Source organism: Mustela putorius, unplaced genomic scaffold, assembly GCF_011764305.1.
Source record: "Mustela putorius furo isolate JIRA1106 unplaced genomic scaffold, ASM1176430v1.1 tig00000095_pilon_pilon_pilon, whole genome shotgun sequence".
NCBI classification, from domain to species: Eukaryota; Metazoa; Chordata; class Mammalia; order Carnivora; family Mustelidae; genus Mustela; species Mustela putorius.
The window spans coordinates 25235262-25262030 of NW_025421280.1; the positions used below are offsets into that span (position 1 = coordinate 25235262).

The following is a 26769-nucleotide window of genomic DNA, read 5'->3' on the forward strand; positions in this document are numbered from 1 at the left end:
AGGGTTGTTGAGTGGTGGGAAGGGTGGGTGGATTGATGGACCAATGGAAGAAAATGGGTGGGTGAATGACAGATGGGGGCCAGGAATGAAAGAACAGCGTGTTGGGGCACCTGGGTGGCTCAGTGGGTTAAAGCCTCTGCCTTCGGCTCAGGTCATGATCTCAGGGTCCTGGGATCGAGCCCCGCATCAGGCTCTCTGCTCAGCGGGGAGCCTGCTTCCCTTCCTCTCTCTCTGCCTGCCTCTCTGCCTACTTGGAATCTCTGCCAAGTAAATACATTTTAAAAATCTTAAAAAAAAAAAAAAAAGAACAGGGGGTTGTGGGACAAGAGAGGGAAGGCGGAGAGTTGGAGGATGGATGGAGAGATAGAAGGATGAATGCACATGTGGAAAGACTGAAGGGCGGCTGGAGGGACATGGGACTGGAGGTCCTGCGGGCTGCAGAGTGAAACCCGTCAGTGATGGCCTGGTCTTGGCCCCTGGACGCCCGCAGGCAGCTTCCTGGTGCCCTACCTCGTCATGCTCATTGTGGAGGGCATGCCTCTGCTGTACCTGGAACTGGCCGTGGGGCAGCGCATGCGGCAGGGAAGCATCGGCGCCTGGAAGACCATCAGCCCCTACCTTGGTGGTGTCGGTAAGTGGGTCCTCTCCCATCTGGGGGGCCCCCCTGGAGACACCCTGCTGTATCCCGGACACCGGGGGGTGCGGGTGGGAGCCCACGGGCAGAGCAGCTGGAGCAAGGAGCCTGCACAGGTTCTAAGAGCAAGCCCTTGAGGGTGGACACACGGCCCGGTTTGGGGGGCTGTAGAATGCCAGTAGAGAGGGCAGGATTTCTTACTCGTGTGCCACTGAGAAAGGAGGGGATGCGTACCCACTGGGGGGTGGATGCCACATTGCTTCTCTTCTCCGGGCCTCCGTTTGCTCTCCTATAAAAGGAAGCTAGCTGCCCCATCAAGGAGCTGTAACACAGGGTCCAGCCAGCTTCCCTTCTGGGAACTCATCTAGGTACCTGTGCCTGCACATACCTGGCACAGAACAATGTCTCCCACTCTGTGAGCACCAGCTCCATACCAGGTGCCTGCCGGTACCATAGACGCTCACGGGCCCACATGCTCTGGGTCACAGCACTGAGAGCCTACGGGTTGCGTTGGTCCCTCCGTGCACGGAGGCAGAGCCTGCATGCCCACCTCCCCTGAGCGACTGCCAGCGGGCGTCCGGGCACCTCTCAGAGATCGTTAACCTGCCCTGTGCAACCCTCACGCGTGTGTGGCTCACGTTTCAGGGATGCCTGGGCGCTGCGGGAGGGACTTTGGCCCACATGGGCCACGGTGTCTTGGGCTCCACCCTCCCGCCCCCAGGCAGGAAGGCAGGCAGGGGCACAGGGGGGTGTTTTGGGAGCAAGAGGGACATACATGGGACATACATGGGATGTAGCCTTTGTGCAAAAGCGATGCGCCCGTGCCCTCCCAGACCATCTCCAAACCCCAGCAGCCACCTCATCCTGAAGGGCTGTTAATTTTTAACAAGGAGGTGTGTGGTTTTACAATCGGCCCCTGTCATCAATTGCAGAGGGCTCTCCAAGGTGGCATGTGATGCCTCAGAGGAAAGCTACCAGATGCTTGTGCCAAGCCCAGGTGCGGGCGAATGTTTAACCACTAGCCCTCGAGGAGGGCGGGGATAGGGAGGATCGGGCTGTAGCGTTCACCAGTACCCCTGGTGTAAATATTTGCACTGGTGCCGCGGGGGGCTGCAGACCTTTCACGTTTCAGATGAGCGTCTCTGTGCCAGCGCCTGTTCCACAGGGCAGGGGTGCCTCTGGGGGGCTGGTGTGGGTGGGTGTCGTGCACCCCTGCCCTGGGCCCTGCAGGCTGGCCAGGTCAGCGCCGACCAGACCCCTCCCCTCCCCTCCCCTCCCCTCCCCTCCTCACACCCCGTCCCACACCCCTCCTCCCTGCTGCCATGAAGCCGGGCTGGGCACAAGGGACCCCACTTGAGGGGAGCCCCAGGGGACATCTGTGACCTCCAGCATCGGGGTGGCACTGGGCAGGGTGAGCAGGCCACTCACACTCCGTGCTGAGCCCATGCCTGCCACGTCACAGCTGAGCGCTCTCGGGCCATCTCCCTGCCTCATTTTCTCCTCTGGGAAGTGCGGGTAATAAGGCCCAACCCCCGACCCGTGACCACATTGTTGCCAAGACCTAAAGCCCAGCAGGTGCTCGACGTCGCACCTGGCACAGAAGTGTGGCAGACTGGCATTGGACTCACGTCCTCAAGGTGGTGGGGACGGACTGGCTCTTGGAGAGGGGCCCGCGGGCGCCCGGCCACAGCTGGCCCTCCCGCAAAGCGGCCAGAGGAGGCTTTGCTGTCCTGGTGCAGTCACTGAGATGCACCCCGGGCTGGCGGACACGGGCCAGGCCTCAGCACCCCTCTGCCTCCTCCCAGGCCTGGCCAGCGTGGTGGTGTCCTTCTTCCTGTCCATGTACTACAACATCATCAACGCCTGGGCCTTCTGGTACCTCTTCCACTCCTTCCAGGTGAGTCAGCCCAGGTGGGAGCAGGAGCCACCCCCAGGGGGCAGCCTCCGGGGCTGGGGTCGGGGGCAGGCCGAGTACCCCACGCCAAGCGGTGGTGTGCACAGGCGCGTGTGTGGCTCCGCGTTCCCTCTGAAAGATAGGACCCCTCCACCCTCCACAAAATACTGAGCAGCACCCCTGGAAATCTATGGAGAGAGCCCCTGGGGAGGGATTCGGCCCACCCAGCAAGACAGGAGGGGAGCCCTTCCTCCGCCTCCGGCTCACCCCTCCCTGCTCTGGTCACTCATCCTTCCAGCTTTCCGACTCCAGACTGAGCCCCCACTTTGCCCTGCAGACCCGAGTTCTTGTAGAAGGACCCTTGGCCCCCCTGTAACACAATAGGGACTGCTCCCAAAAATAAACATTTTAAACCCATACTTCTGAAGATAGCCGCAGTGGGTGCTCATGGTAGTGAGTGGGAGGGGGCTGAAAATCACGGAGAAGAGAGAACCCCGACTCCTCGTGAGGTGCTCCTTGTGTCCAAGCCAAGAGGGGTCTTTGCTTCTGTCGCCCATGCTCAGTGCCTTTTGTCAGTGCCTGCCCGTCACTCTTGGGGGACCCCCCCACCAGCCTCTGCCCCCTCTTGCCCTCCAGCAGCCACCTTCGGTCTCTGACAGAAGGTCACTGGGCAGATGCTACACCCTATGCCCCTGACCCAGGCCTGCATAGGTCAGACACTGTCCCCAAGTTCCAAAAGCAAGGCAGGGCTGGCCATGCACTGTGGACTAACCCCAGCTTGTGGGGCCGCTCTCTGGAGCACAGCGGCACAGCCTTGAATCTTCGGAACCCCAAGTAATGCTTGGGTGAATGACCTCAATGAGCAGGACTTGGTATCTACACTCAGAAGATAGTACGTCCACACCCCACTCTGGCCTCCCCGGTCACCCCGCTGGAAAATCCCAGTGTACATCCTTGACACGAAGGACTCCCTGCTCTGAGCTTAGTTGTAGCCACTCATCTCCCTGACTCCACAGCCCTGCCCGTCCTCCACCTTCTGGGTAGAAACAGCAGCTCCTTGTACTCTCCCCACGGGTGACAGTTCTGATCCTCTGTGCAGACCTGTCATGTATAGTTGGGCAGGTCACGCACTGAACAAGAGCCCTCCAGCTAGAGTTGCTGTGTACATCGCCGGTGTCGCAGATCTGTATTGAGTTTGCGATCCCTGTCTGTGCCCCTGACCGGCCCCTCCCGTTCCCTGCCCAGAATGGCCGCTACCAGGGCCATTTCCATTCTTCCCACTCAGCCCTCACCTGTCTGTATAAAGGCTTCTTTTGATCCCAAAGGATCCCCTGCCATGGTCCGTGTGCCCGCTGAACGACAACCACACGGGCTACGACGAGGAGTGTGAGAAGGCGTCCTCCACGCAGTACTTCTGGTACAGGAAAACTCTCAACATCTCCCCGTCCATCCAGGACAGCGGGCGCGTGCAGTGGGAGCCGGCGCTCTGCCTCGTCCTGGCCTGGCTGGTGGTGTACCTGTGCGTCCTGAGGGGCACCCAGTCCACTGGCAAGGTGGGGACAGCAGAGCCCCTGCCTGGGGCTGGGCACTGCCAACGGCTGCCTTCTGCCCTCCGGGGGTGGGGGTGGGGATGCGGGGGACACTGCGATTGGGGGGGGCACTGGGCTGGGGGCGACACTGGGCCAGCGGCAACACTGGGCCAGCGGGGAGGGTACAGACACAAATCACCTCCCAGACCACCAGGCACATGGCCAGTGGTGCTCTGAGTTGCCATCTCGAAAGGAGGACTTTCCCACTGCCTAAAAAGATGAGTGTTTCTGTGCCAGCCAGCCCCACGTCCATACCACCCAAGGGGCGCCAAGCAACTAGACAGTGAGTTTTCCCTTCCCTGGAGATGTCCCCATGATGCCCTTGCCTCTGACCCTTCAATTTAGCAGCAAGGTTGGTGTCGCCTGGAGCGCTTGTAGAGCTCTGATGTTTCACTCCTCCCTGTACCCCCTGCCCGGAAGTCCTGGAGTCATCGGTGTGGCGAGGAACCTGAGCATGGGTTGATGAAAGCTCCCCCAGGTGATTCTAATCTGCAGCTGAGTCTCAGAACCTTGGTTCTAAGCTGCTGTCAGTGACCTTGCAGGGCTGTCCCGCCAGATGGATGAGCCTTCCCTTCGTTGGTGCCTCCCCAGGTTCATTGTCCTGCAGGGGCTTGGATGCTCTTTGATCTGCCCCATGGAGAAAGTGTTCCTACAGTCTCTCCAGCACCTGGCATCTTTCTGGAGCTGCAGCAGATGCCCTACCCTCCCCCTCCTGGAGCGTGCCCCGTCCTCATACTCGGGCACTCGTCCTACCTGATCCCTTGTGGGTTGGACCTTGTCTCCATCTTGGGGAGCCCTTCATAGTAGGGTTCATCATCCCATTCACATGAGGCATCGAGGGGCAGAGGGACCTGCCCAAGGGCACCAACCAGTGAGGGCGGAGCCCGGGCAGACCCAGCTTTGCCCCTGAAACTCCCCAACCTCTTGGTTCGGTGAACTACCTTCTGTTTGTTCTTCCCGGCCATTCATGACATAATTCACCCCAGTTTTCCCTTCAGAAGGTCCTAAGAGGCCACCAGTCCTCATCCTCTTGACCACCTGGGTCGCCGCCTAAAGCCCCACCATGTTTCTCTCGAGGCCACAAGACCAGAACTGCTCATGATATTTTAGGTGCCCTGTGATGACCCCAGGGCCATGCCCATCCCACGGCCAGGCTGAGGGACTAATGAGTCCTCTCTGGAAGAATTTAGAGCCTGCAGCTACTCACGTACTCAAGCTGTCCCATCTTGAAGCTTGGCTCATAGTTATACTCATTAAAAAAAGTGTTCTTTGCAATTTGTCTTTGCCAGATCATCATCAACGTGACAAAGATCTGAGGGCAGCATCTGTAAACTTGGGAGATTTAATGAGGCCATCTCTTTTCGAGATCATTTATAAATGTGCGAAATGAGGTCATGTCCTGCCGTGAACTACTGCTATTTCCTCTGCTCAAGCCACGCCCCCTCTCCGTGCAAAAGTACCCCCGCAGCTTTATTTATGGGGGAGTAATTCGGTTAAAAACCCTGTACTATTTCCTGGCCTCTTCTCTTGGAATCTCCTCCCCCCCCAACCCCCAACTTCAAGAGTTGTCCTGGATGGGTCAGAAATGATCTCTCCCCATGGTGTAGGCTGGGTCACCTGTCCAGCTTCCCTGATGGGATAGAAGTGAGCCCAGAGTGCTGCTGGGAAACTTACTGACCTGAGGGGAAGGGGGTGAAGTTCCAAGGGCCAGTATCCAGTATCAGTATCCAGTAAGTGTCCACCAGTTACGGACATTGGTTACCCCTCTCCAGTTGTCCTCAATGGTCTTCAGCTCACGGCCCCCCTGTCCTTGACCACATCTGTCTCCGTCTTGCTCCTGGATTATTTTCCTATCAAGTCAGTGGGCTTGATGGCTCTTCTCAAATTACAACGGCCTCTGAGAGGAATCAGTGATAAGAGATAGGCCCCCACCTCTGCCTGCTATACCAGGGGGGTGCGGATGCGAACCGCTCATCTGGTGGCCTCAGAAGATTCTGGGCAAGATGGTGCCACACACCTCAGCAGGAAATGGGGGCTGAGGGCGAGCCCATCGGGGCCTCCAACCAGATGAACCTAATCTTCAAGCAAACTGCTTTTGTCGAAAGAATTTTGCAAAATACCTCTGTGCTTTCTGTCAAGAGACTAGGGTGCCTACATGGGTTGATTCAGAGAAAAAGTGCCGGGTCTGGATGGACAGGCGTGCACCTGCAGGTCCCGGTATGAAGGTCGTTTAAGAGTTCCCGTCAGCAGGCCTGGGGGTACGACACTGCTGCCAGAACCACCATGGAAACCAAGAATAAAATATCACTGAGCTCGCGATGCCTGTCAGGGAAGGATTTGGTTGAAGAAAAATGCCACTCATGTGCAGAAACAAAGTCAGATGATCGAATTTCTGTCATCTTTCTGATAGGGACATTGTCCCCACACCAACATCATTACGTTTCCACGAACCCTCATGGCCAAGTTTTTCTTGGGTCTCAGTTCTGCAGAGAGATGCCATGCCTGCAAGCCCCTGAGGGTTTTGTTTTTTTCCCCTTTTCCCCAGCCCAAACTGAGAACCATTCCAGTTGTCAGTAGCCTAAATGCCCGAGACAGAGTGGCATGCTCTGTGGGGACCACGCAGGGGTCTGTCCCAGGGACAAAGGAGCCCCGGTGATCGCGGGTCACAGGGAGGCTGACGTTGCCCTCTGCCGCCCTCTGGTGTCCGCAGGTGGTATACTTCACCGCGCTGCTTCCTTACTGCGTGCTCATCATCTACCTGGTCCGGGGCCTCACGCTCCATGGAGCCACTAACGGCCTAGCCTACATGTTCACGCCCAAGGTACGGATTGGAGGGAGGGGGTACCCCCCGTCCTGCAGGGTGGGTGGACAGGCGGGGGAGACTCAGGACGGTGGGAGCAGTGTGGGTTACCTATGAGTGCTGGGTCCCCTTCTCCGCCAGGCGGGGGTCCTATTCATGCTGGGGGTACTGAGTCTTTTGTCCACCCATCCACCTCAACGTCTCTGCACCCCAACCGACTATGGCCCTGGCCTCATGTCTGGCCTTGCACCCGTCCTCCTGGCAGCCTGTGGACCGTATGATGTGTCGTCCAACTGTCTCCCGCACCCCTTTTCCTGCAGGGGTGAATCCACTGCAGGGTATTCTGTGATCCCTCCCCAGCCCACCCGCTCCCCTGCACCCCGCAGCCCACGCTCCTCTGTCGGCAGGGTGTGGGGAGATAGGGGGTACTATTTCCTTTGGGACAAAACAAGTTCTTTACTTAGCAAATCTGGCCCCTGGAAACAAAAGGACTGGCAGCGCCCCCACCCCAAAATGCCCCCCCCATTCCAGATGGCTCCCAGTGTCTTATGTTAACCTCACGCTGGATTTTTCAATTGCGCACGTCCACTGGGAAGGGCGCCACGGGGGACTGGACGGGAGCGATGTGTGCATGTCAGGCGCTGGGGAGTTGATGGGCCCCAGCCGGGGGGGCACAGGTGCAGTGGGTCCCCTGCTGCCGGGCCTTCTGACCCCTACCGGCAGGTCAACAGGAGTGGTTCAGTGGCCCCCTCCCCTGCTGGCTTTGCAGCTGGAGCAGCTGGCCAACCCCAAGGCCTGGATCAACGCAGCCACCCAGATCTTCTTCTCCCTGGGCCTGGGCTTCGGCAGCCTGATCGCCTTCGCCAGCTACAACGAGCCGTCCAACAACTGCCAGAAGCACGCCATCATCGTGTCCCTCATCAACAGCTCCACTTCCATCTTTGCCAGCATCGTGACCTTCTCCATCTACGGCTTCAAGGCCACCTTCAACTACGAGAGCTGCTTGAACAAGTAAGCCCACCCCGGGGCCGTGTCGGGTGGGGGGGTGCGCAACCCCGCAAGCTCCCAGGGCCGTTGGGAAGACGTGGGCGCCAGGAAGACAAGGGGTGAGGGGCAGAGGGCACTGGCTTTGCAGCCCTCCCTCCAAGCCCCAGCCTGGGCACCCCTGCCTGAGGGGCTGAGGGCAGTTCAACGGACAAGCCTTCCTTTCTTCTGCCTCATCTCCCCGACCTTGGAAGTAGTCGAGCGGCTCTGTGGGTGAGCCCTGAAGAGGACAGAGTCTGCTCTCTGTCTCCCCCTACCCAAAACACGACCACCCGCATCCAGGTCCCGTGAGGGAGTCACCGGCCACAGCTGGCTACTTACAGATTTAAATGAGGATGGATTTATATAATTAACTCAATTTTTAATTAAATTAATTAGTTGATTAAATGTTAACTAATCAAAGTAGTTGTGATTTTTTTTTAAAGATTTTATTTATTTTTTTGACAGAGAGAGATATCACAAGTAGGCAGAGAGGCAGGCAGAAAGAGAGAGAGGAGGAAGCAGGCTTACCCACGGAGCAGAGAGCCCGATGCGGGGCTCGATCCCAGGACCCTGGGATCATGACCTGAGCTGAAGGCAGAGGCTTTAACCCACTGAGCCACCCAGGTGCCCCAGTAGTTGTGATTTTAAGTTAAGTCAGTTAAATTTCTGTTTAAATTGATTTCCACTTACATATAAATGAATTCAGGTCGGTTTCATTGTTATACTCGCCACATCCAAGGACTCAGCTGCCACCGCCCCCACCCCCACCCTGTGGTTAGTGGGGGCCCCAGAATATTCCTATCATCCCAAACATTCTGGAGGACCATGCCGGCCCAGAGGTGAAGGTGGCTTAGCTGGGCCATCTCTGGGCTCATCTCTGGTCCTACCTGAGGCTCCATCAAAGCCATTCAAAATCACACACCCCGCTCCTCCACCCCTGCTAAACTTGAAAAAGCCACAGATCTACAGATTCCCTTTGTTGGAGAGACCTGCCCCATCAGAGGGGAAGGACCCCCAGCAGCCCAGCTTCAAGAGGGTCCCGTGACCGTGGCCTTTCTAATCAGCCAAGGTCCGTGTGGTCCTCTGCTCTGCAGGGTGATTCTGCTGCTGACCAATTCCTTTGATCTGGAGGACGGCTTTCTGACCACCAGCAACCTGGAGCAGGTGAAGGGCTACCTGGCGTCCACCTTCCCCGGCAAATACAGCGAGGTGCTCCCGCAGATGAGAAACTGCAGTCTGCAGGCAGAGCTGGCCACGGTAAGGCGCGGGCAAGGTCTTGGCCAACTTCTCTCCCCCGAGAGCTGGGACAAGTGTGAGCTGGGGGCTGGGGGAGGGGGTGTTCTGTAGTCAGCCACAGGGTTGGGCCTGTGCGTCATTTGCCAGGTGGAGTGACCCCTTCTTTGCAAATGCCCGTGAGTTGGGGGGGGACCTGCCAGTTCATACCCAGCAGGAGGCATTTGACATTAACTTTAGTTCTCCTGAATCCCTCCCACGGATGCTGCACTGGAGGATCCCAGGGCCTGGAGCTGTTTCCGTCACCGTCATGCTGCGATCACAGGCCTTCTGGTCTAAGCCGTGGTTAGAGATGTCTGGCTTCTTGGCCAACCATAGTTAAACAGCTTAAGGCAACTGGGGTATAACCCACCTGCCCCCACTAGACCCCTTCTCCTGTGGCTCAGGAGCTGGCTGAGCCCACCCCAGGGAGTCTGGCACCCTGTCAACGTGGGCCACCTTCCCGGGGAACGTTGGCTCTGGCTCGGGCAGTCGGTTTGCATCCCTGTTACTGATCGGCTCATTTCATGCACGAGTCAACAATGTCCTTCCTGGCTCTCTGCTCAACCCGGCCTGTGGCCTGACACCCCCTTCCCTCCCCCGCCCCCCCCCCGCTCCCCAGCCCCCAGCCTTCAAGGCTTTGATCCGTTCTCCTTGGGCCTCAGGTCCTGTTCCATGTTCTCACTTCAAAGTTCCTTTTTGTTTGGGGGCCCCTGGAAGCTTTCCTCCCTGACTTCTGGGCTTGGCTCAGTGTCTGAGAACGAGGGGGTGACAGATGGATTCAGACTGTCTTTTCCTATTGCGTTCCTTGCTGGGTTTTCCCTCCCCCGCACTGCCTTATTCTCTGCTGTTTGGAACTGATCTAGCAAATTTCTCCTCTCGAATTTGTCCTCTGCCTTTTTAACTCAACCAGGTCTGAAATTCAATAGGGTCTTGACTTCCCGCCCACCCGGAACAGGGACTGTAGTTTTAAATACCTCCTGTGTCTGCCAGTGTCCTTTTCCTCAGCCCCTGTGTCAGAAGCGGGGCTGTTTTACACGACAATGTGTGTGTCTCTCCTCACCTTTGTGCCTTTTTACCTGTTCACTATTTCCTCTGGCACCCCAGACATCTTCCAGAATCATCATCTCCCTTAAAACGCATTCCTTTAGAGCAGCCTGCTTTTTTCCCCTCTTTAGTTTTAATTCCTATGTCATTCCCGAGCTGTATTCATTTCCGGTGTATAGCACCTGCTGCTTGGTAAATTTTCTCGGATGTCGTCTGTATGCTAATACCGATACTCAGTCCCCTCTTTTTAAGGACTGTCTCCCCTGTGTGGAAGGTCCCAGGTTTATAGTTATTTTCTCTGGACACTTGGGAGCGGTTTGCCATGTGATTTCGGTTGCCTTGAAATGTCCTGTCTTCCTTCAAAGCTCTCGGCTGCCTCATGGGTTTGCTCTGATTTCTCTGGCCCGTCCCTTGGACTCTGGCCTCGGTAACCGAAGCGTGGATGTATTTTGTATTCATCCGACGTGGGTTGGATGAACACACCAGGATGCCCCCAGCCCCAGGATGGGTTGGGTGAGGTTGGGGCTTCCTGGACCCACAGATCCACGTGTCTTGACCAGTTCTGGAGAATTCACACCCCTTACTATTTCATCATTGCCTGTACTTCTCTGTCTCTGCTTTGGAATTCCTTCCGGACCTCCACATCCCACCACTGCATGTCCACTTGCTTCTCTTTTATGTTTTCCCCAGCTTCTTATCTTTTTTTTTTTTTTTCATTGTGGATCCGTTCCTGGAATATGCCTCCTGGTTCCCTAATTTTCTCTTCAGCTACAAGTGGTATTTAGCTGTGGATGGAGCCTGTCAATTCAGTGATTTGTTAAACACGATTTTTTTTTTCTCATATTTGCTCCCCACGCTGAGTTTCCTGTGATACGCTTATTTTTGGCAGTTTTATCTTCTGCTGCTTTGAAAAGGTCCTACATAGCTGGTCCAGGGGCGGTCTTGGGCAGGAGAGGGAGGGCAGTCGGTTTCCGGACTGACACCATGGAGAATTTGTTGACTCATGATAATGATAAAAAGCAAGCCAACTTTAGCAGGTTTTGTTACCGTTTGTAAATTCTCTACAAGGGACCACCCCCTGTTGTCTGCATGCAGAGCTGGTGAATCCCACTATGCTTATTGGTAAGCCAGAAGTCTGCCAAGCCAACCAGTGTCGACCATTCTGGGGGAGTTATTCCTAACTCTTTCCTCCGTGGCTTGTTGTCTTTGGGTTTATACATCTGTTTGCAAGCTCGCTGCTTGATCCTCTCTGGTGGTCCTGCGGATCTAGATTGCAGGAGCTTGCCCCCAGAGTGGGTTTGCTTCTGCTGCTGGTACCCAGGGGGCACCCTCCCCCACGCCCCCAACCCCAAGACCTCTTCAGACCTCTTGGAGGGTTCGTCTATACGCGGGAGCTCCAGGCTCTGGTTCCACAGGTCACCATCCCCGCAGGGCTCCAGCTACAGAGCAACCCTGCCCTCCCAGGCCCCGTGGCTTCACCCGCCCACCTTGCCTCCCAGCCACTGGGGCCTCAGAACACCTCAGTGGCCATCCTGTTGGTAGCACAAATTATCTGAACCTTGTCTGATTGTATTTCCTCCCGAATGGACGTGAGTTGGGGCGGGAGATGGGAGCTCAGTGTTCCGAAGTGACGAAAGGGGCTTCTGACGGCTCACGTGTCTACCCAGCCCCACTCAGCCTGAGGGGCCAGTGTGCAGATGGCAAACCCCAGCTCTGCCCGTGGCTTCTCCTGGCCACCTGGGAGGTTGCTTCGCATCGGGTGCGCTTAAGGAGTCCCAAGCCCCTTGGGTGGGTAACTGCCACCTTCTCGCCATGGGCAGGCGGTCCAGGGCACCGGCTTGTCTTTCATCGTCTACACCGAGGCCATTAAGAACATGGAGGTGTCCCAGCTGTGGTCAGTGCTCTATTTCTTCATGCTGCTGATGCTGGGCATTGGGAGCATGCTGGGGAACACGGCGGCCATCCTCACGCCTCTGACCGACAGCAAGGTCGTCTCCAGCCACCTGCCCAAGGAGGCTATCTCCGGTGAGTGGACCCATCCGTGGGGGATGTGGGGCTCAGGGAGGGCCAGGCATGGGGCACAAGCATGGGGCACAAGCCTTTGTGGTCTCTCGTCCTCTGGGCCGTGTGGGATTCGGAATGCGTGACTCGCCTGTGCCTCTGGTGGCGGTGGCCTCCCCAGCCTTGGGGAAGGCCAGACTTAACCAGCGTCGTGCTCCAAACTCTTCAGGCCAGGAGACAATCTGCTCTGGTTTTTGTTTCAATCAAAGCATAACGCTAAGAGCATGTACATTTCCTAAACACAATCTCAGTGATTTTTACAAGTAACCACCACCTAAGTCAAGATACAGAGCGTTGCCAGCAACCCCGAGAACCCCTCCCCACCCCTTCCCCGTCCGTACGCTCCCAGCCCCAGAAGCCACCTCTTTGTGACTGCTACCGCTTCAGGATCGTTTTTCCCGCTCTTGAGCTTCATATACATGGAATCACACTGTCTGTGCTGTATGTCTCTTGTCTTCACCAAGAACTCGGTGTGGTTCTCCCCATTGTTGCAAGGGACCATCGATCTGTCCCTTTCCCGCCTGCGTGATAGATGATTGCCTAGACTCCATCACCCATCTCCTCCACCATCATAGCTGGTGATGTCTGGGGAACCCAGTGGCCCCCACTCCTGCCCACGATGACACCATCCCACCACACCTAGGACGTCCCTTCTCCCAGCCTCATCCCACCGAGCTCACATGCCATCTCCTTAAAGTCCTGGCCAGCCAGATGCAGCCGCCCACCCCTTGTCAGAACCTTCTAGCACTGAGCATCACTCTTCCCACGTGGTCTCTGTGGCTGCATGCTATGTGCCGTTAGCTCCCGGCCAGCACATAGCCCCTTCCTCGAGGTGTGTCCCCTCAAGATGGCATGGGGGCTAGGTGAAGGGTGGGACATGGTGTGGCACGGAGAGGGCAGGTGGGAGCTTGAGGGTCAGATACTTCGTGGGGTCCCTGGGGAAGTCTGCCCCTGGAGGCTGGTTCAAGAACCTGGGTTCTGGAAGCAGAAGGGCCTCTGTCTGAATCCTGACTTCCCCTCTTAGATGCTATGGGATGTTGGGAAAGTACTCCTTATCTTTGAGCCTTGGTTTCCCCAGCTGTGAAAGGGAGCTCCCCAGGATATTATGCACGAGACGTGCCAGGGGCATGTATAGTGGGAGCTGGGGAGACATTCCTGTCTTCCTCTCCCCTCCCTACTCCCTCTTCTGGCCAGACATGAATCCTCTCTAGTGCCCTGATTCACCTCCGTGAGCTCAGAAGCGGAGTTGTAGGGGTAAATGGCATCACCAGACCCACAGACTGGGTGGGACCCACCCCCACCCCCACCCCCACCCCCACAGCATGGGGAGACAGCAGCACCCACAACTTTCTCTTTTCCGCTGAGCTTGACGCCCCCTGCAGGACAGCTGCCTGAATTAACATGAGTGACTTGTGCAGACACACCCTCCTTGGGACACCTTTGTTGTCCCCTGAACACACACACCTGTGGCATACAGAGGCGGAGAGGCCAGTCCATGGCTAAGTCCCCCTGGGGTCCGTGGCTCCACATAGGAAACTGGATCAATGTGTAGGCGTCTCAGGCAAATGAGTGTGTGGTCTTACGGCCCCAGGTCTGGTGTGCCTCGTCAACTGTGTCATCGGCCTGGTGTTCACCATGGAGTCTGGCAACTACTGGTTCGACATATTCAATGACTACGCGGCCACGCTGTCCCTGCTGCTCATCGTGCTGGTGGAGACCATTGCTGTGTGTTACGTGTATGGGCTAAGGAGGTAAGGAGGCCCCACCCCCGACACCTGCTGGGGGAAGGGCCCATGAAGGCCACGCCCCCACGAAGGCCTTGCCCCACTAGGAAAGCAAGTCCCTTTCCACAGTAAGTCCCTTACTTTTCTCCTGCAACTTGGCGCTGTTTTTCCCTTGGCCCAGCTCAGTCTCTGCCTCACTCCCACCTTCAACCAGTATCTCGTCTTTCTGCTTTCTGTATTGCAATGGGAGTGGGGAGGACCAGCCATGACCCTAGAAACCAGACCCCTTGAGCCATGTTTCCCTCTGTGTCCCTGGAAGCTCTGGGGTCCCCTGTCACACAAAGGGACTTACATGATCAAGTAATTTCGGGACGTCACAAACAAGAGAGAGTCAACATTTCTTTCCTATAGGACTACTTGGAGCCTTAAAGACCACTGTGAGTCTCAAAGGGGGTATAATGTGTAGCTTGTCCAAAACGTTTTTGGTCAAGAAAGACTTTGATATCTGTCCCTCCATCTGCTGTCTGTTGAGGATATTCGGGTTAGAGTGACTCACTCTCCTTGTTTTCCCAGGACCAGGGGGTTTCCTGGGACGTTCAGTGTGAACACTGGGGACGTCCTGGGTCAACCGGAACATGTGGGTCACCTAGATGTGGTAGTGTAGAGGGAGAAACAGATCGGTCCCCTGAGAGGGTAGGTGTTTCCCAGGAAGAGAGAAGGTTGCGGAAAGAGGACCAAAAGGCAGGGCCCAGGGGAGATGCTGGAGAAGGGACACACGTCCATGCAAAGGGGTGGTACTAAGTGGTCAGGGTCGGAGGGAGGGAGAAACCAAAGGTGCCTCGCAGCGCAGAGTTTGTAAGCAGCAGGACCCAGGAATGGCCCGGAGAGGGGAGTCCCTCTGTTCGCCCAGGGGACAGCGCCATCTAGCGACCACTGAGCCACAGTGCCACGTCACCCTTCGTTCCACAGCCAGCTAGCTCTTCCCACATCTCTCTATCCAGGCAAGTTGGGGGTGGAGGGCGGATGAGCAGGGGATGTGAAGGGAAAAAAGAGCGTGTCATCTTGAAAAATCTCGGGCATTCACATTCACATTCACACAAAGCACAGGAGCCTTTGTGGCCTGAAACCCAGGGTCCAGCCAGGTCAGCAGCAGCATGGGAACAGGTGGCTGTCTGCAGACTTCTTTGGGAACTCAGCACAAGCCACAGGCCCAAGCATGGTAGGTGGCTGTGGCTACCGCCGGTGACAGTCCAGCCTCACCCCACCCCCCCATCACACACCCGGGCCTCTCCATGCCTGCTTCTCCTGCCATGGGGATTAGCCCTTAGGGTTTACAGCAACAGCCTTCATCCAAAGGTGGCACCAGGAAGGCATCTTCTGATGTCCCCGTAACCATGAGGCGGTTGCTTTGCTGCCCTGCTCCCCTCCCTACCCCGCACACCCTCTCCCCAGGTGTCAGAGAGGGACCCCAAAGAGGTGATCATCGGTGGTGCTCAGAACGGAATCTTTCTAAGCAAACGGATATGAAAGCTGGAGCCCTCTTGCACCTACAGCATGGATAATCCTGACTTCTCTGCATTTTCCAAACAGATTTGAAAGTGACCTTGAGGCCATGACCGGTCGTGGCCTGAACTGGTACTGGAAGGCCATGTGGGCCGGCGTGAGCCCCCTGCTCATCGTCAGCCTCTTTGTCTTCTACCTGAGTGACTACATCCTCACGGGGACCCTGCAGTACCAAGCGTGGGACGCCTTCCAGGTACCCTCCGGCTCCGGCCCCCTGGGCTCCCTCCCTAGCACCGGCTTTATGTTCGCTGAAACCAACCCATTTCCCTGGGGTGGGCAGGTCAGTTGTCATGACACAGAAACACCACCCAGGTAATGAAAAACACTCAGCTCAGGACAGCAGAAGTGGGCTGTGGTTTTTCGCTGTGTACTCCAGTGAAGAGAGTAGGATTCCCTTCCAGGACTTCCCAGGGGGCCTCTGGAGGCCCGTAGAAGGTCTGCCAGGTGCTGGTTCCCACCCCTGACCTCTGTCCACTGAGGCCTCCTCAGGGAAGGCAGAGCGAGCCTGGAGGGCCCGGTCCCTGACCCATGGAAAGCATGGCCCCTGGAAGGGATATTGCAGGAGCCCGAGGGGACCTGCGTCAGCACTTGGGTGCTGGATCCTGGCAGGGTCTGGATCCGGGTGGGGCTGGGACAGACAGGGCAGGCTCGCTTGGGGCTCCATGCAGCTGCTGTGCCCCCTGGCTGTTCGGGGACCCTCGGCCTCGGGGCCAGGCCGGCTGTCCTGATACAGAAGCGCTTTCATAGAGAATGTGACCGATGGTGGCCGAAGGCGCCCCCAGCCCTAGTTCCACGGCTGCGCTTCTCCAGCCGTGGCTGGGGGATGTGGGTGTGTCTCCCCAATCCACAGCAGCCTGATAAAATGCAAGGACAGTGAAGCACTTGAAAAGTGACATGAGGAGAATATCTGTAGCGTACAAGCTCCCATCACTTCTGATACCCAACAGAAGATGAAGCGGTCACATTGCTACAACAGCTTCTCAGTGTGCCCCCCCCGCCCCGCCCCAGTTTCTGCACGGGTCAGGATGGAACAAAAAAAGGGAATAGACAAGCAACAGAAAGTTCGCGGGCTGGTTTCCCACACCACACCCTAAGCAGCGTTTGGGGTCACAAACCACGCTTGGGCGACAGCAAACACCCGCTTCCCCTGGACGTAGCTGTTCCGTGGCTCCCGCGTGGAAAGGCAGCCTTTACAGGCTTTTTGGCCTCATTTCTCATCAGCTTTAATGTGCCTTCAGGGAAGGGTCCAGCAACTGAATCCAGAGGTCCCTCAAGGTTTCTCCTGACCAGAGCTGTGCCATTCAAGGTGGCAGCCAACAGCCACATGGGGCTATGCCCATCTGAGATCACTGCAACTGCATACAATTTAAAATTCAGTTCTTCACCCTCACTGGCCACATTTCCAGGGCTCAGTAGCCCCGTGTCTGGTGGCTGCCATGTTGGACAACCCCGATATGGAACACGTGTGTCATCACCGAATGTTCTGTTGGGCAGCGCCGGGCTCAGGTTAGCCCCCTGCACGTAGGTGCCCCTGTCGGTGCCCCGAAGGGAAGGCCCTTGATTATTCCTGTCGGTGATCCTTCAGAGGCAGGGCCAAAATAGTGGCTGTATGCACACTAGCTGAAGTTCACGAAGAGAGAGAAGGCAAGGGAGGCAGGTCTATCCAGCCTACTTGCTGGTGAGCTGCAGAGCCAGGTGGCCCCGGACACCCCCCCCCCCACCAGCACACGGCCTCGCCAGGCCAACCTCTGCCTGCATTGGTTTCCTCCTGCTGACCCTGTTACCCCTTGCAGGGTCAGCTCGTGACCAAGGACTACCCCCCATACGCCTTGGCCGTCATCGGGCTGCTGGTGGCCTCCTCCATCATGTGCATCCCCCTGGTGGCCCTGGGGACTTTCATCACACGCTGTCTCAAGAGGGGAGACACGCCCCCCACGGCCTGAGGACTGGGCTTCCCAGAGACCATGCTCAGCTGCTCCCTGTCCGGCAGCTACGGCTTATAGACGGTATCTCCTTGGCTGCTTGGGACAATATTTGCTCCAGAAACACTCAGCCTGTTGTCTTCCTGAGTTCGTCAAGAAGGACCGTGGAGGAAGAAGGTTCCCTTGGGAGGACCCACACCCCACCAGCGGAGCAGCCCCTGCTCCTCTCTGCGCCCCTCCTTGTGACCAGAGATGCAGGCTTTTCAAGGCCAGTCTGCAAGACAACTGCTTTCTTGACTCTAGGGAAGCCTAGAATTAGGCCACCCTGTGAGCTGAAATTTGACTATAATTTTCTTGGAATAAAATTTAAGTGACTTTTTATTTCTTCTGAAGAAATCCAAAAATAGGAGAAGGCAGTTGTTTTTTAGATCAGCTGGAAGAGAGGTTTTCTCCAAGTGCCTGAGATGACAGCCGAATGTCACTGGTACAAAACCAGGTCTCTCTCTTTTGAGTCCCCGTGAATATGTAACTGCTGGGTCCTTCACTAACACAACTGACTGGCCAGGTGGAAGGAGGCTTTTGCTGGGGTCCAAAAGGGGCTCACTTCTGTGCAGATCTGAGGTCTCTCATGGTGGGTCCAGGCCTGGTCCTCCCAATTACGGTGCACAACCCCAAACCACCCGAGAAGTCCATGCAGATGGCCCCTACCACCGGGTGTTGGAAAAGGTGCCAGAACCACTTGTGGGTGAGCGTCCAGCCAACTTGGTGTTCTATTTGGACATGGCGGCCAACTCATTAGAGCAAAGACCATGAACATCGCTTATAGTCCATCTTAAATTATTTGTACATAGGTTTTCTAGAGTGTATAAAACAGAGCCTCTTGGAACTGAAGACACCATTATTTATGATACAGCATCAGTCCACAGTGCCAATGTCCCCTGTCAAGGTTATCCCTAAGCGGAGAGGGCCGCTTCCTGCCCTAACATTCTGTGCTTCCCCGACATATAGGATTCAGGGAAGTTTCTTTGGGTAGATTTGTACAAACATCTTCACAGACACTTAATTGGGGCATTAGCTGGAGGGTTTTTGTTGGTGGTTTTTTGTTTGTTTTTTAACTTCATTTTCATGGCTCTAAGTGTCCTATGTAACAAAAATAGGCATTAGGAAGGTCTTTTGCCTTCTTTGATAGCCATCCTATCAATATTTCACAACTTCACCTCATTATTAAAAAAAAAAGTCACTTGCCTCTAGAATGCACCAGCATTTCCTAACCACAAATACTCAGTCCTCTGATTTTTTCATCAGAGGGTTTAGGGCCAACAAACCTTACTACCAGGGCTTGAAGAGTGGGTACACTCCATGTCAAATACACAGCACAGTCTGTTCTGAATCCCTACAGAGAGGAACCGCCTCCCTCCAAGCTCACAGGCACAGTCATGGTCTTGCAACATGGGCCACCCAGGCGTCAGTGGGGTGTGTCAGCCCTAAATGCCAAGTAGCCTCAGGACCATGGGGGCTGACGCCGTCCTCATTCCTCATTCCTGTATTGAGTTACTGTATGTCCCTGCTGCTACCCCTGGCCACCCATCCGAACCACCTGGGAGCGAGGCTTGCCGTCTCCCCATGCGTACCCAGGCCCAGCCCGAGGACCAGGGCCCCACAATGGGTCATGCATTTAGGAATACTTATATCAAAAAGAACCTTCAGACATTTAAAAGCATTTTTGAGTCCTTCGATTGTCATGGAAAAGCCACTTATTCAGAATAATTTTTGTACCCCAAGCTGGACAGATGAAATTCTGCTGTTCTAGAATAATGTGCTCGAGCTAAAGGCCCCGGGTTTTGGTTCAGTTTTATTCTGGTTCCTGTAAACTTCATGAAGGGCAGAACAGTTCTCAAGCATCCTCTTGAAGCCGTAGTTAAGTCCTATCTCGAAAAAATCCTTGGTTGACCATTTTCAGGGTATTGCATGGAAGTGGTCATCTGGCATTCATCCACCTGCCTCCCAGAGAGCTGGAGGGGAAAAGCGATGTTCCGTCTCTGTCCACATGATAGTCACCTAGATGCCATGGCCAGATCGTGGGCTCCAGGGGGCTTTCTATTAATGTTAGAGACATAATGGCCCTTGGCTTAGCTCTAAGAAATCAGGGACGGAACTATCTGGTTTTTAGCCATTGTCCCCATAAATAAAACCCTAGACAAGTGTATCTGTAAGGTTTTGGTTATGTACTGGCTACAGTTTTAAGAGCTCTCCACACAAGATTTTCCTGCATTATGTAAAGAGACAAGTTGATTTGGGAAACATGACAAATAAAGGAGAACCCAGCCAGTGTCTTGTTTCTGTCACCTTCTCCGTGTTTTCCCCCACATGGCCAGGGAAACCATACTGCTGCGGTGTACAAAGACCCTAATGGGACGGTCAGATTCCCTAAGAAAAGCCAGAAAAATGTCTAATGTGCTCATGTAAAACAGGTGTGACCTCAGAATCTTTTCAACCCTTCTGACGGGCATCCCGGGCAGCCTGTCTGTCTCAGGGTCTGGCTGAGACCATAAGAAACCACGGTAGGCATGAGTGTGCCCTTAACAACTGTGCTGGGGGCAGAGGGTGCGTATGCAAACTGCTGTGTTCGACTTTTGTCTGCGTTACATAAAAGATTAATCTGTGGCTGTTCCACTTGATTGACAGAAAAGCTGGGGCAGAGAATTAACTCCTCGATCGGTTTTTACTTGACATTAGTCCAGGGAAGAAAAATAAGTAACAGATTCAAACATCCACTTGTAAGGCTAAAACATCATTGACAAACAGGAAATTCTCAACCAGAATGCCTTGACCAGTCCCTGACATGGGAACCACTTCTCTTCCTGACTGTGGCTCACCTGCACAGTATCAGTGTTTATTAAGAGCACCAACTGGTGGGTTACACACCAGTCCCGGGCGTAGGTGCTGGGGACGGTGCTGAACACAACAGACATCGTCCCTGGCCTTCCTGGCACTTAACGTTCTGGGAGGGAAGAGAGTGTGTCATGGGCAACAAATAAGTACAGACTGTGATAATTTCTAAGAAGGCAAGAAATGGGTCAAGTGATGGTATGAGAGGGAAAGTACTTCAATCAGGTGGTTGAGGAGGAGCTTTGAGGATGGAATGTCTGTCTAGATAGAGTCAATGGCATGTGCAAAGGCCCGGAGGTGAGAAAGAACAGAAAGGAGGCCAATGGTTGGAATGGGGAGAGTGCTTGGAGATGGGCTTGGAGGAGTAGGCAGGGTCGAGTCGGTCAGGCCTTGTGGGCCAGGCAAGGGGCTTAAGATTTTTTTTTTTTTTTTTAATCCAACAGACAAGAGATCACAAGTAGGCAGAGAGGCAGGTAGAGAGAGGAGGAAACAGGCTCCCTGCTCTGCAGAGAGCCCGATGCGGGGCTCGATCCCAGGACCCTGAGATCATGACCTGAGCCAAAGGCAGCGGCTTAACCCACTGAGCCACCCAGGCGCCACAGAGCTTAAGATTTTTCTTCAAAGAGCAACAGAACCCCACTGAGGATTTAACATGGGCACCTTGCCCTGTGTGATCTGTGGGAGAAGATTTATACAGCACATAAAACCAACAAACAACTCTAGAATATAAAGAAGTTCACAACAAATCAAGGACAATCTAACAGAAACCGGCAAAAGACATCAACAAGGCACAAAACAGGAACACCAATGACCAAAGAATGACGAGAAGATGCTCAGGGGTCATCAGTGATTGGAGAAATGCCAGCATGAGATCAGTAACTCATCCGTACCTGCTCGATGAAAAAATCCAGGAAGTCTGGCATACCGAGCGCTGATAGTCACATGGAACCACTCGGCACAGAAATGGCACAAGCCCATCTAGAAAATGGTTTCTTGTTGTTATTGTGTTTCTGGCTTCTCGTTCTCCTACCGGGGAGACAGCAGGGAGAGAGACATTCCCACAGGAGCCAGGAGGCATGGGGAAGGTGCACAGCCGGACCGAGTGCAGGAGTTACCGACCAGAAACCACCGAAATGTCACATCAGCATCAGACTGGACCGGGTAAAAAGGAACATGTGATCTATTAAATCCGAATGGACATAAATTCACTCACTATAAACAAGCTGGCAGGAGGAGACGACAGATGGGACCACCGAGCGGAGGAGTCCTAGAAACATCACGCTGAGTGCGCACACGATAGTAAGGACATAAAGATGGACTCGACTAGTAAGGCGAGGAAATGCAGCAAGAGCAAGCAAGGCCAGTGGAAAGCTCTCTGGGAGGACACCAGGGTGGCCCTAGGAAGGGCATGGGCCTCCCCAGGGGCAGGGTCCCCTTGACCCCATTCTGTTACGGGCCCCAACAGCACAGGAGGGAAGACGTGAAACTTTAGACTGAACGGAGGGAGGTACTGGACTTGTCCAGCGATTCGCCTTCGTCCCCAGCACTCCTCCCACAAAGGGAAGGGAGCCCAGAGCTATAGGTAGCACTGGGGAGGTCCTTGGACACCGTGGTGTCTGTCTCCTCTTGCTCCTCCCTCCCCTTCTCTCCTGCCCCCGGCCCCCTCCCAGGTGAACGCAAGCTGCTGGTGACGGAGGGCCCCAGGCTCGGAGCCACACAGCCCATGCCCAGTGCAGCAGAGATGAGCGATGCTTGCCAGGCCCAGCCCAGACTGCAGGGTTTGGGGAGCAAAACAAATGGTATCGCTGTTCTGTTCCGCTCCGGGGCCTAATGTGCCACCTAGCGTCTGGTTACCAGAACTCGTCAGTCCTGGTCTAAGCTGCACCACCTGACAGGAGGCCACGGAACTCTCTGGGGCACCAGCCCAGCGTCTCGCTCCTCTCTGGCTGCAGGGGCAGGCCTCCTAACACGGCCCCAGGGACGCCCACCTCGTAGCACTCATGCCCCAACCCTCCAGGGACTGGTTTCGAACCCCGGGAGAACAGCAGATGTGACGGGACGACGTTTCTGAGATTCGGTTTTGAGAAAGACTGGCACTTAGGTCTTGCTGGCTTCTATAAGCCAAGCGGCTGTGCTGGGGAGCCCAAGGGCAACGGACAGGGCATTCCAAAAGCTTATCGTAACATGTCCTTATTGGGCTACTTTCTTCTGACATCGGGACTCTTGGATGATAAAACTCCAAGACCTTGGTTTGTTTAAGCTGCTCCCCCCATGACACCCCCAGCGCACCTCCAATTCCAGTCCGAACTGACCCCACAAGTACAGCCCAGACCGTTAGAACCAAGGAATCCGCGTCACGTGACTCTGGGGACCAGCGCCCTCCTACTCCCAGTCCCAGAATCCTCAACAGGACAAAATTGGTCATTCTGGAGCGCAGTCACCGCGGGTCGCACACGGACTCACGTCTCACTTGTACTAGATGTAACCAGGTGATGAGAGAGAGCATCATTGACCTTTCTCTTTGCCCCAGGAAGCAAGGAGCTAGAGATGAGCTGGCACAGACACCAATTAGTGTACCAGAGGAAGGACAGACGGTCACAGGGATGGGTGCGTGGGAGAGAATTCCCGAAAAACCCTTCGCAGGAAGCCACTGGGGCGGCTCACCTTCAGCAGCCTGGGCAGGAGAGGCAGCTGCTGGAGCCCAGACAGCCCGAGGTGGCTTGGCTTAGCTCACAGCGGGGACGGAGGCCCCACAGCCCATCTCCAAGGCCTTTCGTCTCACTCCCCACGTGGGCAGGGGGCCTCCGAGGTGCATTCCCACCTGTCGCGGACACATTCCCGGGGCCTGAGAGATCAGTTTCTAAAGGGCAAGACTGTCGCTCTGCGCTGGTGAGATCTGTTATCATTTTGAGAAACAAATTAACTTGGTTGGGGGGGTGTTCAGGGGATATCTTTTTATGGAAAAATACTTTACTAAATAATTTGCTGGTTTTATCTTTAACTAAAAATTAATTATACACACGGACACGACTTCTCAAGTGATAACTGGAAAGCAGGTGTGAGAAGGTATGGATTTTCTTGCTTCCTTACACTGTCTACCTTTCTAAAAAGCCCCTGCATGCACTGCTTTGTGTGAGTTCTAAAATTCTAAAATACAGGGGCACCTGGGCGGCTCAGTCCGTTAAGCATCTGCCTTGGGTTCAGGTCATGATCTCAGGGTCCTGGGATCAAGCCCCGCATCGGGCTCCCTGCTCAGCGGGGAGCCTGCTTCTCCCTCTCCCTCTGCTGCTGCCCCTGCATGTGTTCTCACTCTCTCTCTCTCTCTCTCTCAAATAAATCTTTTTTAAAAAGTTGTAAAATAAAAAAAGAACCTCCCTTTTAAGACAAAGTATAGGAGTGATACCAACAGTGGTTAGAAAAGAGTATGACATTTATTTTCACTTAAGGATGTACAGTACATGAATTTAGAAATAAAATCACGGCAGGGCTCTGGATACGGACACTTTTAGGCGCTGACACACCAGTCTGGTCCCCCCCGCTGCGGGGCAGCCACACGAGCCACACGAGCAGGGCGGCTCTCAGTGGGTCTTTGCTGTGGTTGTGGAAGTCAGTTCTTCATGGGAGATGCCCAGGGGCCCCTGACTTACTATATTACAGTAGACATGAACCGAGTTTCAAACATTTCATCTTTGGAACAAATTATGCTTATTTACATGTTAAGAATAGGTAGCTCTGATCACTTACCCTCCTGAGAGTCTTCATGAATGATTTTAAGCTACAGAGGGCTTCCAGCTATTACCTCCTTTAGAGTTTCTAGAAGCAACGACTCTTATTAATGTTTATAAAAGATAATGTTGGGAAATAAAAAGTCATGTTGAAATAAAGGCGCTTTGAGAGATACTGAAGGACCACAGAAGGTCTTACTTCCTATTGAAAAAAAATGTACATATTTTCAAGCACAACACAAATATCGTAGCAGGATTTAATCGAACGGTTTTAAAACAGTGGCAAGAATACTACCCTACACACTTTTCTAATATTTAAACCTCATAATTACAGTTTGAATATACAGTCCAACTTATAATCAGAACTACACGCAGCTTCTAAAGCGTATTTTTCAGGCTTGTTTTGCACATAAATTAACATTGAAGTTGGTCCTTGATTCGGAGAACTCCAACTATGTGGAAGCACAAAATTTCAGACACACTTATCGACACGAACCTTTCCAGAGTGAGAAGGGCTGATGGTGCAAAGCGTGGAAAGCGGCTGCTGCTGCCTCCAAGTGCAACGCCACATCCCGCCAAGAGTCTCCCCGAGGCTCACCCGGCTTAATGAACGGGCCCGAGGGGAGCAACACAGCCGGGAGGGAGGAGCTGGCTCGCGGAGGGGCTTCTCCATGTTGGGGTAAATCCTTAAAACAGAGGTGGCTTTGGACCTTTAGCATAAGACACAGACTTTACATTCTTTGATTTCATTTACACCTTTTAAAAAAGATAAAGTCTATCGGAACTTCCTCTTCTTTACACTCAAGTTCAAGCTGGACTCACAGAGCGGCCCAACCAAAACTCCACTGGAACGCCAGGCCCGGCTCCCCTCCGCCCGACCGGGGAGGTCACGGGCTTCCCTGGCTAACTACCTGTCGTCTGCGAGACTCATGCTGTGTGAACAGAGGTGCGTTAGCTCATTTTTCACCTTTTAAGTTCAAAGATGTGTGGGGAAGTCTGCTTGCGATCAGGAACTGCCTTTACAGTGACAATAAGGAAACTGAGCTAGAAAAATAATTTTACCATTTTAAATACGGAAAGAAGCTAGATCTCTTAAATATATTACTTATTCTGCAAGAGTTGATTAAATCGACAAGGAACAGATTCCTTCCGCTCCAGGAGCTGGATTCAGGTTACCTTTTAATTACAGAAGAGCTTCCAATTATAACTAGAGCCGTCCCAGTAGTGAAGAGATGGTCAAGGCAGGAACTTTGGGCCGATTGTCGGTCCTCCCTTCAAACGGAGCACAGGCCAGGCTTCTGGAGAAAAGCTTTCGAAAGACCTTGAGCCCATGTGGAAAGCGGGTCAGTAAAGACTCCAGTTCTGCATAATGGAATCTTCCAAGCCAAGCCGCTTTCCACAGACACAAATTCAGTCCATCTTTTCCTTCTGGACCAATCTGGGAGCATCGACAAAATCCTTGCCGTTATAAAGAATAATGAAAAATGTTCCAATGCTTGCAACTCCCCAGAAGAGCACATAGGCCAGTGTTTCTGTCCAAGTGTCACCTGTTGATATAAAAAAACAAAGAAATGGGGCACCTGGGTGGCTCAGTCATCTGAGAGTCTGCCTTTAGCTCAGGCCATGATCCCAGGGTCCTGGGATGGAGGCCCACTTTAGGCTCCCTGCTCGGTGGGGAGCCTGATTCTCCCTCTCCTACTCCCCCTGCCTGTGTACTCTCTAACACTCCCTCTCTCTCAAATAAATAAATAATCTTTTAAAATAAAAAATGGGAAAAAAAATTGTTAAAAAACAAAGGGTTGGTAAATAAAAACTATTTTATAGAGGGGCATCCAGGTGGCTCAAATGGTCAAGCATCTGCCTTTGGCTGAGGTGGTGATCTCGGGCTCCCTGTTCAGCAGGGAGTCTGCTTCTCCCTCTCCCTCTGCCCCTCCCCCGATTCGAGCGTGCCAGCATGCACGCGCTTTCTCTGTCTCTAACGAATAAATGGGATCCCAGATCCAGCTTTCAGCTGCTTAGCAACATTAAAGTCTAGTGTTTAAATATTACAATTTAAAGTTTAATCTTGACAACATCAAAGCTGATCAGCACATCTACAGGAAAAATACAACCACCTCTCAATTAAGGTTTGAACGACTGGATCTTGAACTCTGGCCGGCATCAGAATCCTTTCCAGAGCTTGGTAAGACATCAGCTGCTGGGCAAGCCCAGAGATTCTGACTTGGCAGGTTGGGATCGGGGGACCCAAGAATCTGAATTTCTTTCTTTTTTTTTTTTTTTAAAGATTTTATTTATTTATTTGACAGAGAGAAATCACAAGTAGATGGAGAGGCAGGCAGAGAGAAAGAGAGAGGGAAGCAGGCTCTCCGCTGAGCAGGGAGCCCAATGCGGGACTCGATCCCAGGACTCTGAGATCATGACCTGAGCCGAAGGCAGCGGCTTAACCCACTGAGCCACCCAGGCGCCCAAGAATCTGAATTTCTAACAAGTTCTCAGATCATGTCAAGGCCATGGCCCAGACACAACAGCATGAGAGCCACCTGACTAAACTGTGTGGTATCACAGAAAAGATCATTTACTTTAAGATCAGGTACCTTCCTATTACAAGAAGCCATCAGTAATA

General features: G+C 54.1%; 2 protein-coding genes across 5 annotated transcripts in view; one reads left to right on the top strand and one right to left on the bottom strand.

Moving 5' to 3' along the window:
- The window catches only part of SLC6A20 (solute carrier family 6 member 20), a 33635-nt gene extending 13772 nt beyond the window's left edge, over window positions 1-19863 (top strand). For all 3 annotated transcript variants that reach the window (XM_004760818.3, XM_045080876.1, XM_013060594.2), the window contains 10 exons: window positions 491-631; window positions 2440-2531; window positions 3854-4081; window positions 6828-6938; window positions 7687-7928; window positions 9038-9200; window positions 12083-12287; window positions 13915-14074; window positions 15638-15803; window positions 17404-19863. In XM_004760818.3, the coding sequence (XP_004760875.1) occupies window positions 491-631; window positions 2440-2531; window positions 3854-4081; window positions 6828-6938; window positions 7687-7928; window positions 9038-9200; window positions 12083-12287; window positions 13915-14074; window positions 15638-15803; window positions 17404-17553 (1658 nt within the window). In that variant the 3' untranslated portion in view covers window positions 17554-19863. The remainder of the gene's footprint in view (window positions 1-490; window positions 632-2439; window positions 2532-3853; window positions 4082-6827; window positions 6939-7686; window positions 7929-9037; window positions 9201-12082; window positions 12288-13914; window positions 14075-15637; window positions 15804-17403) is intronic.
- Window positions 19864-23833: 3970 nt separating this feature from the next.
- Window positions 23834-26769, bottom strand: part of SACM1L (SAC1 like phosphatidylinositide phosphatase) — a 60713-nt gene continuing 57777 nt past the window's right edge. For both annotated transcript variants that reach the window (XM_045080885.1, XM_045080893.1), the window contains one exon: window positions 23834-25693. In XM_045080885.1, coding sequence (XP_044936820.1) covers window positions 25557-25693 — 137 coding nt within the window. In that variant the 3' untranslated portion in view covers window positions 23834-25556. The remainder of the gene's footprint in view (window positions 25694-26769) is intronic.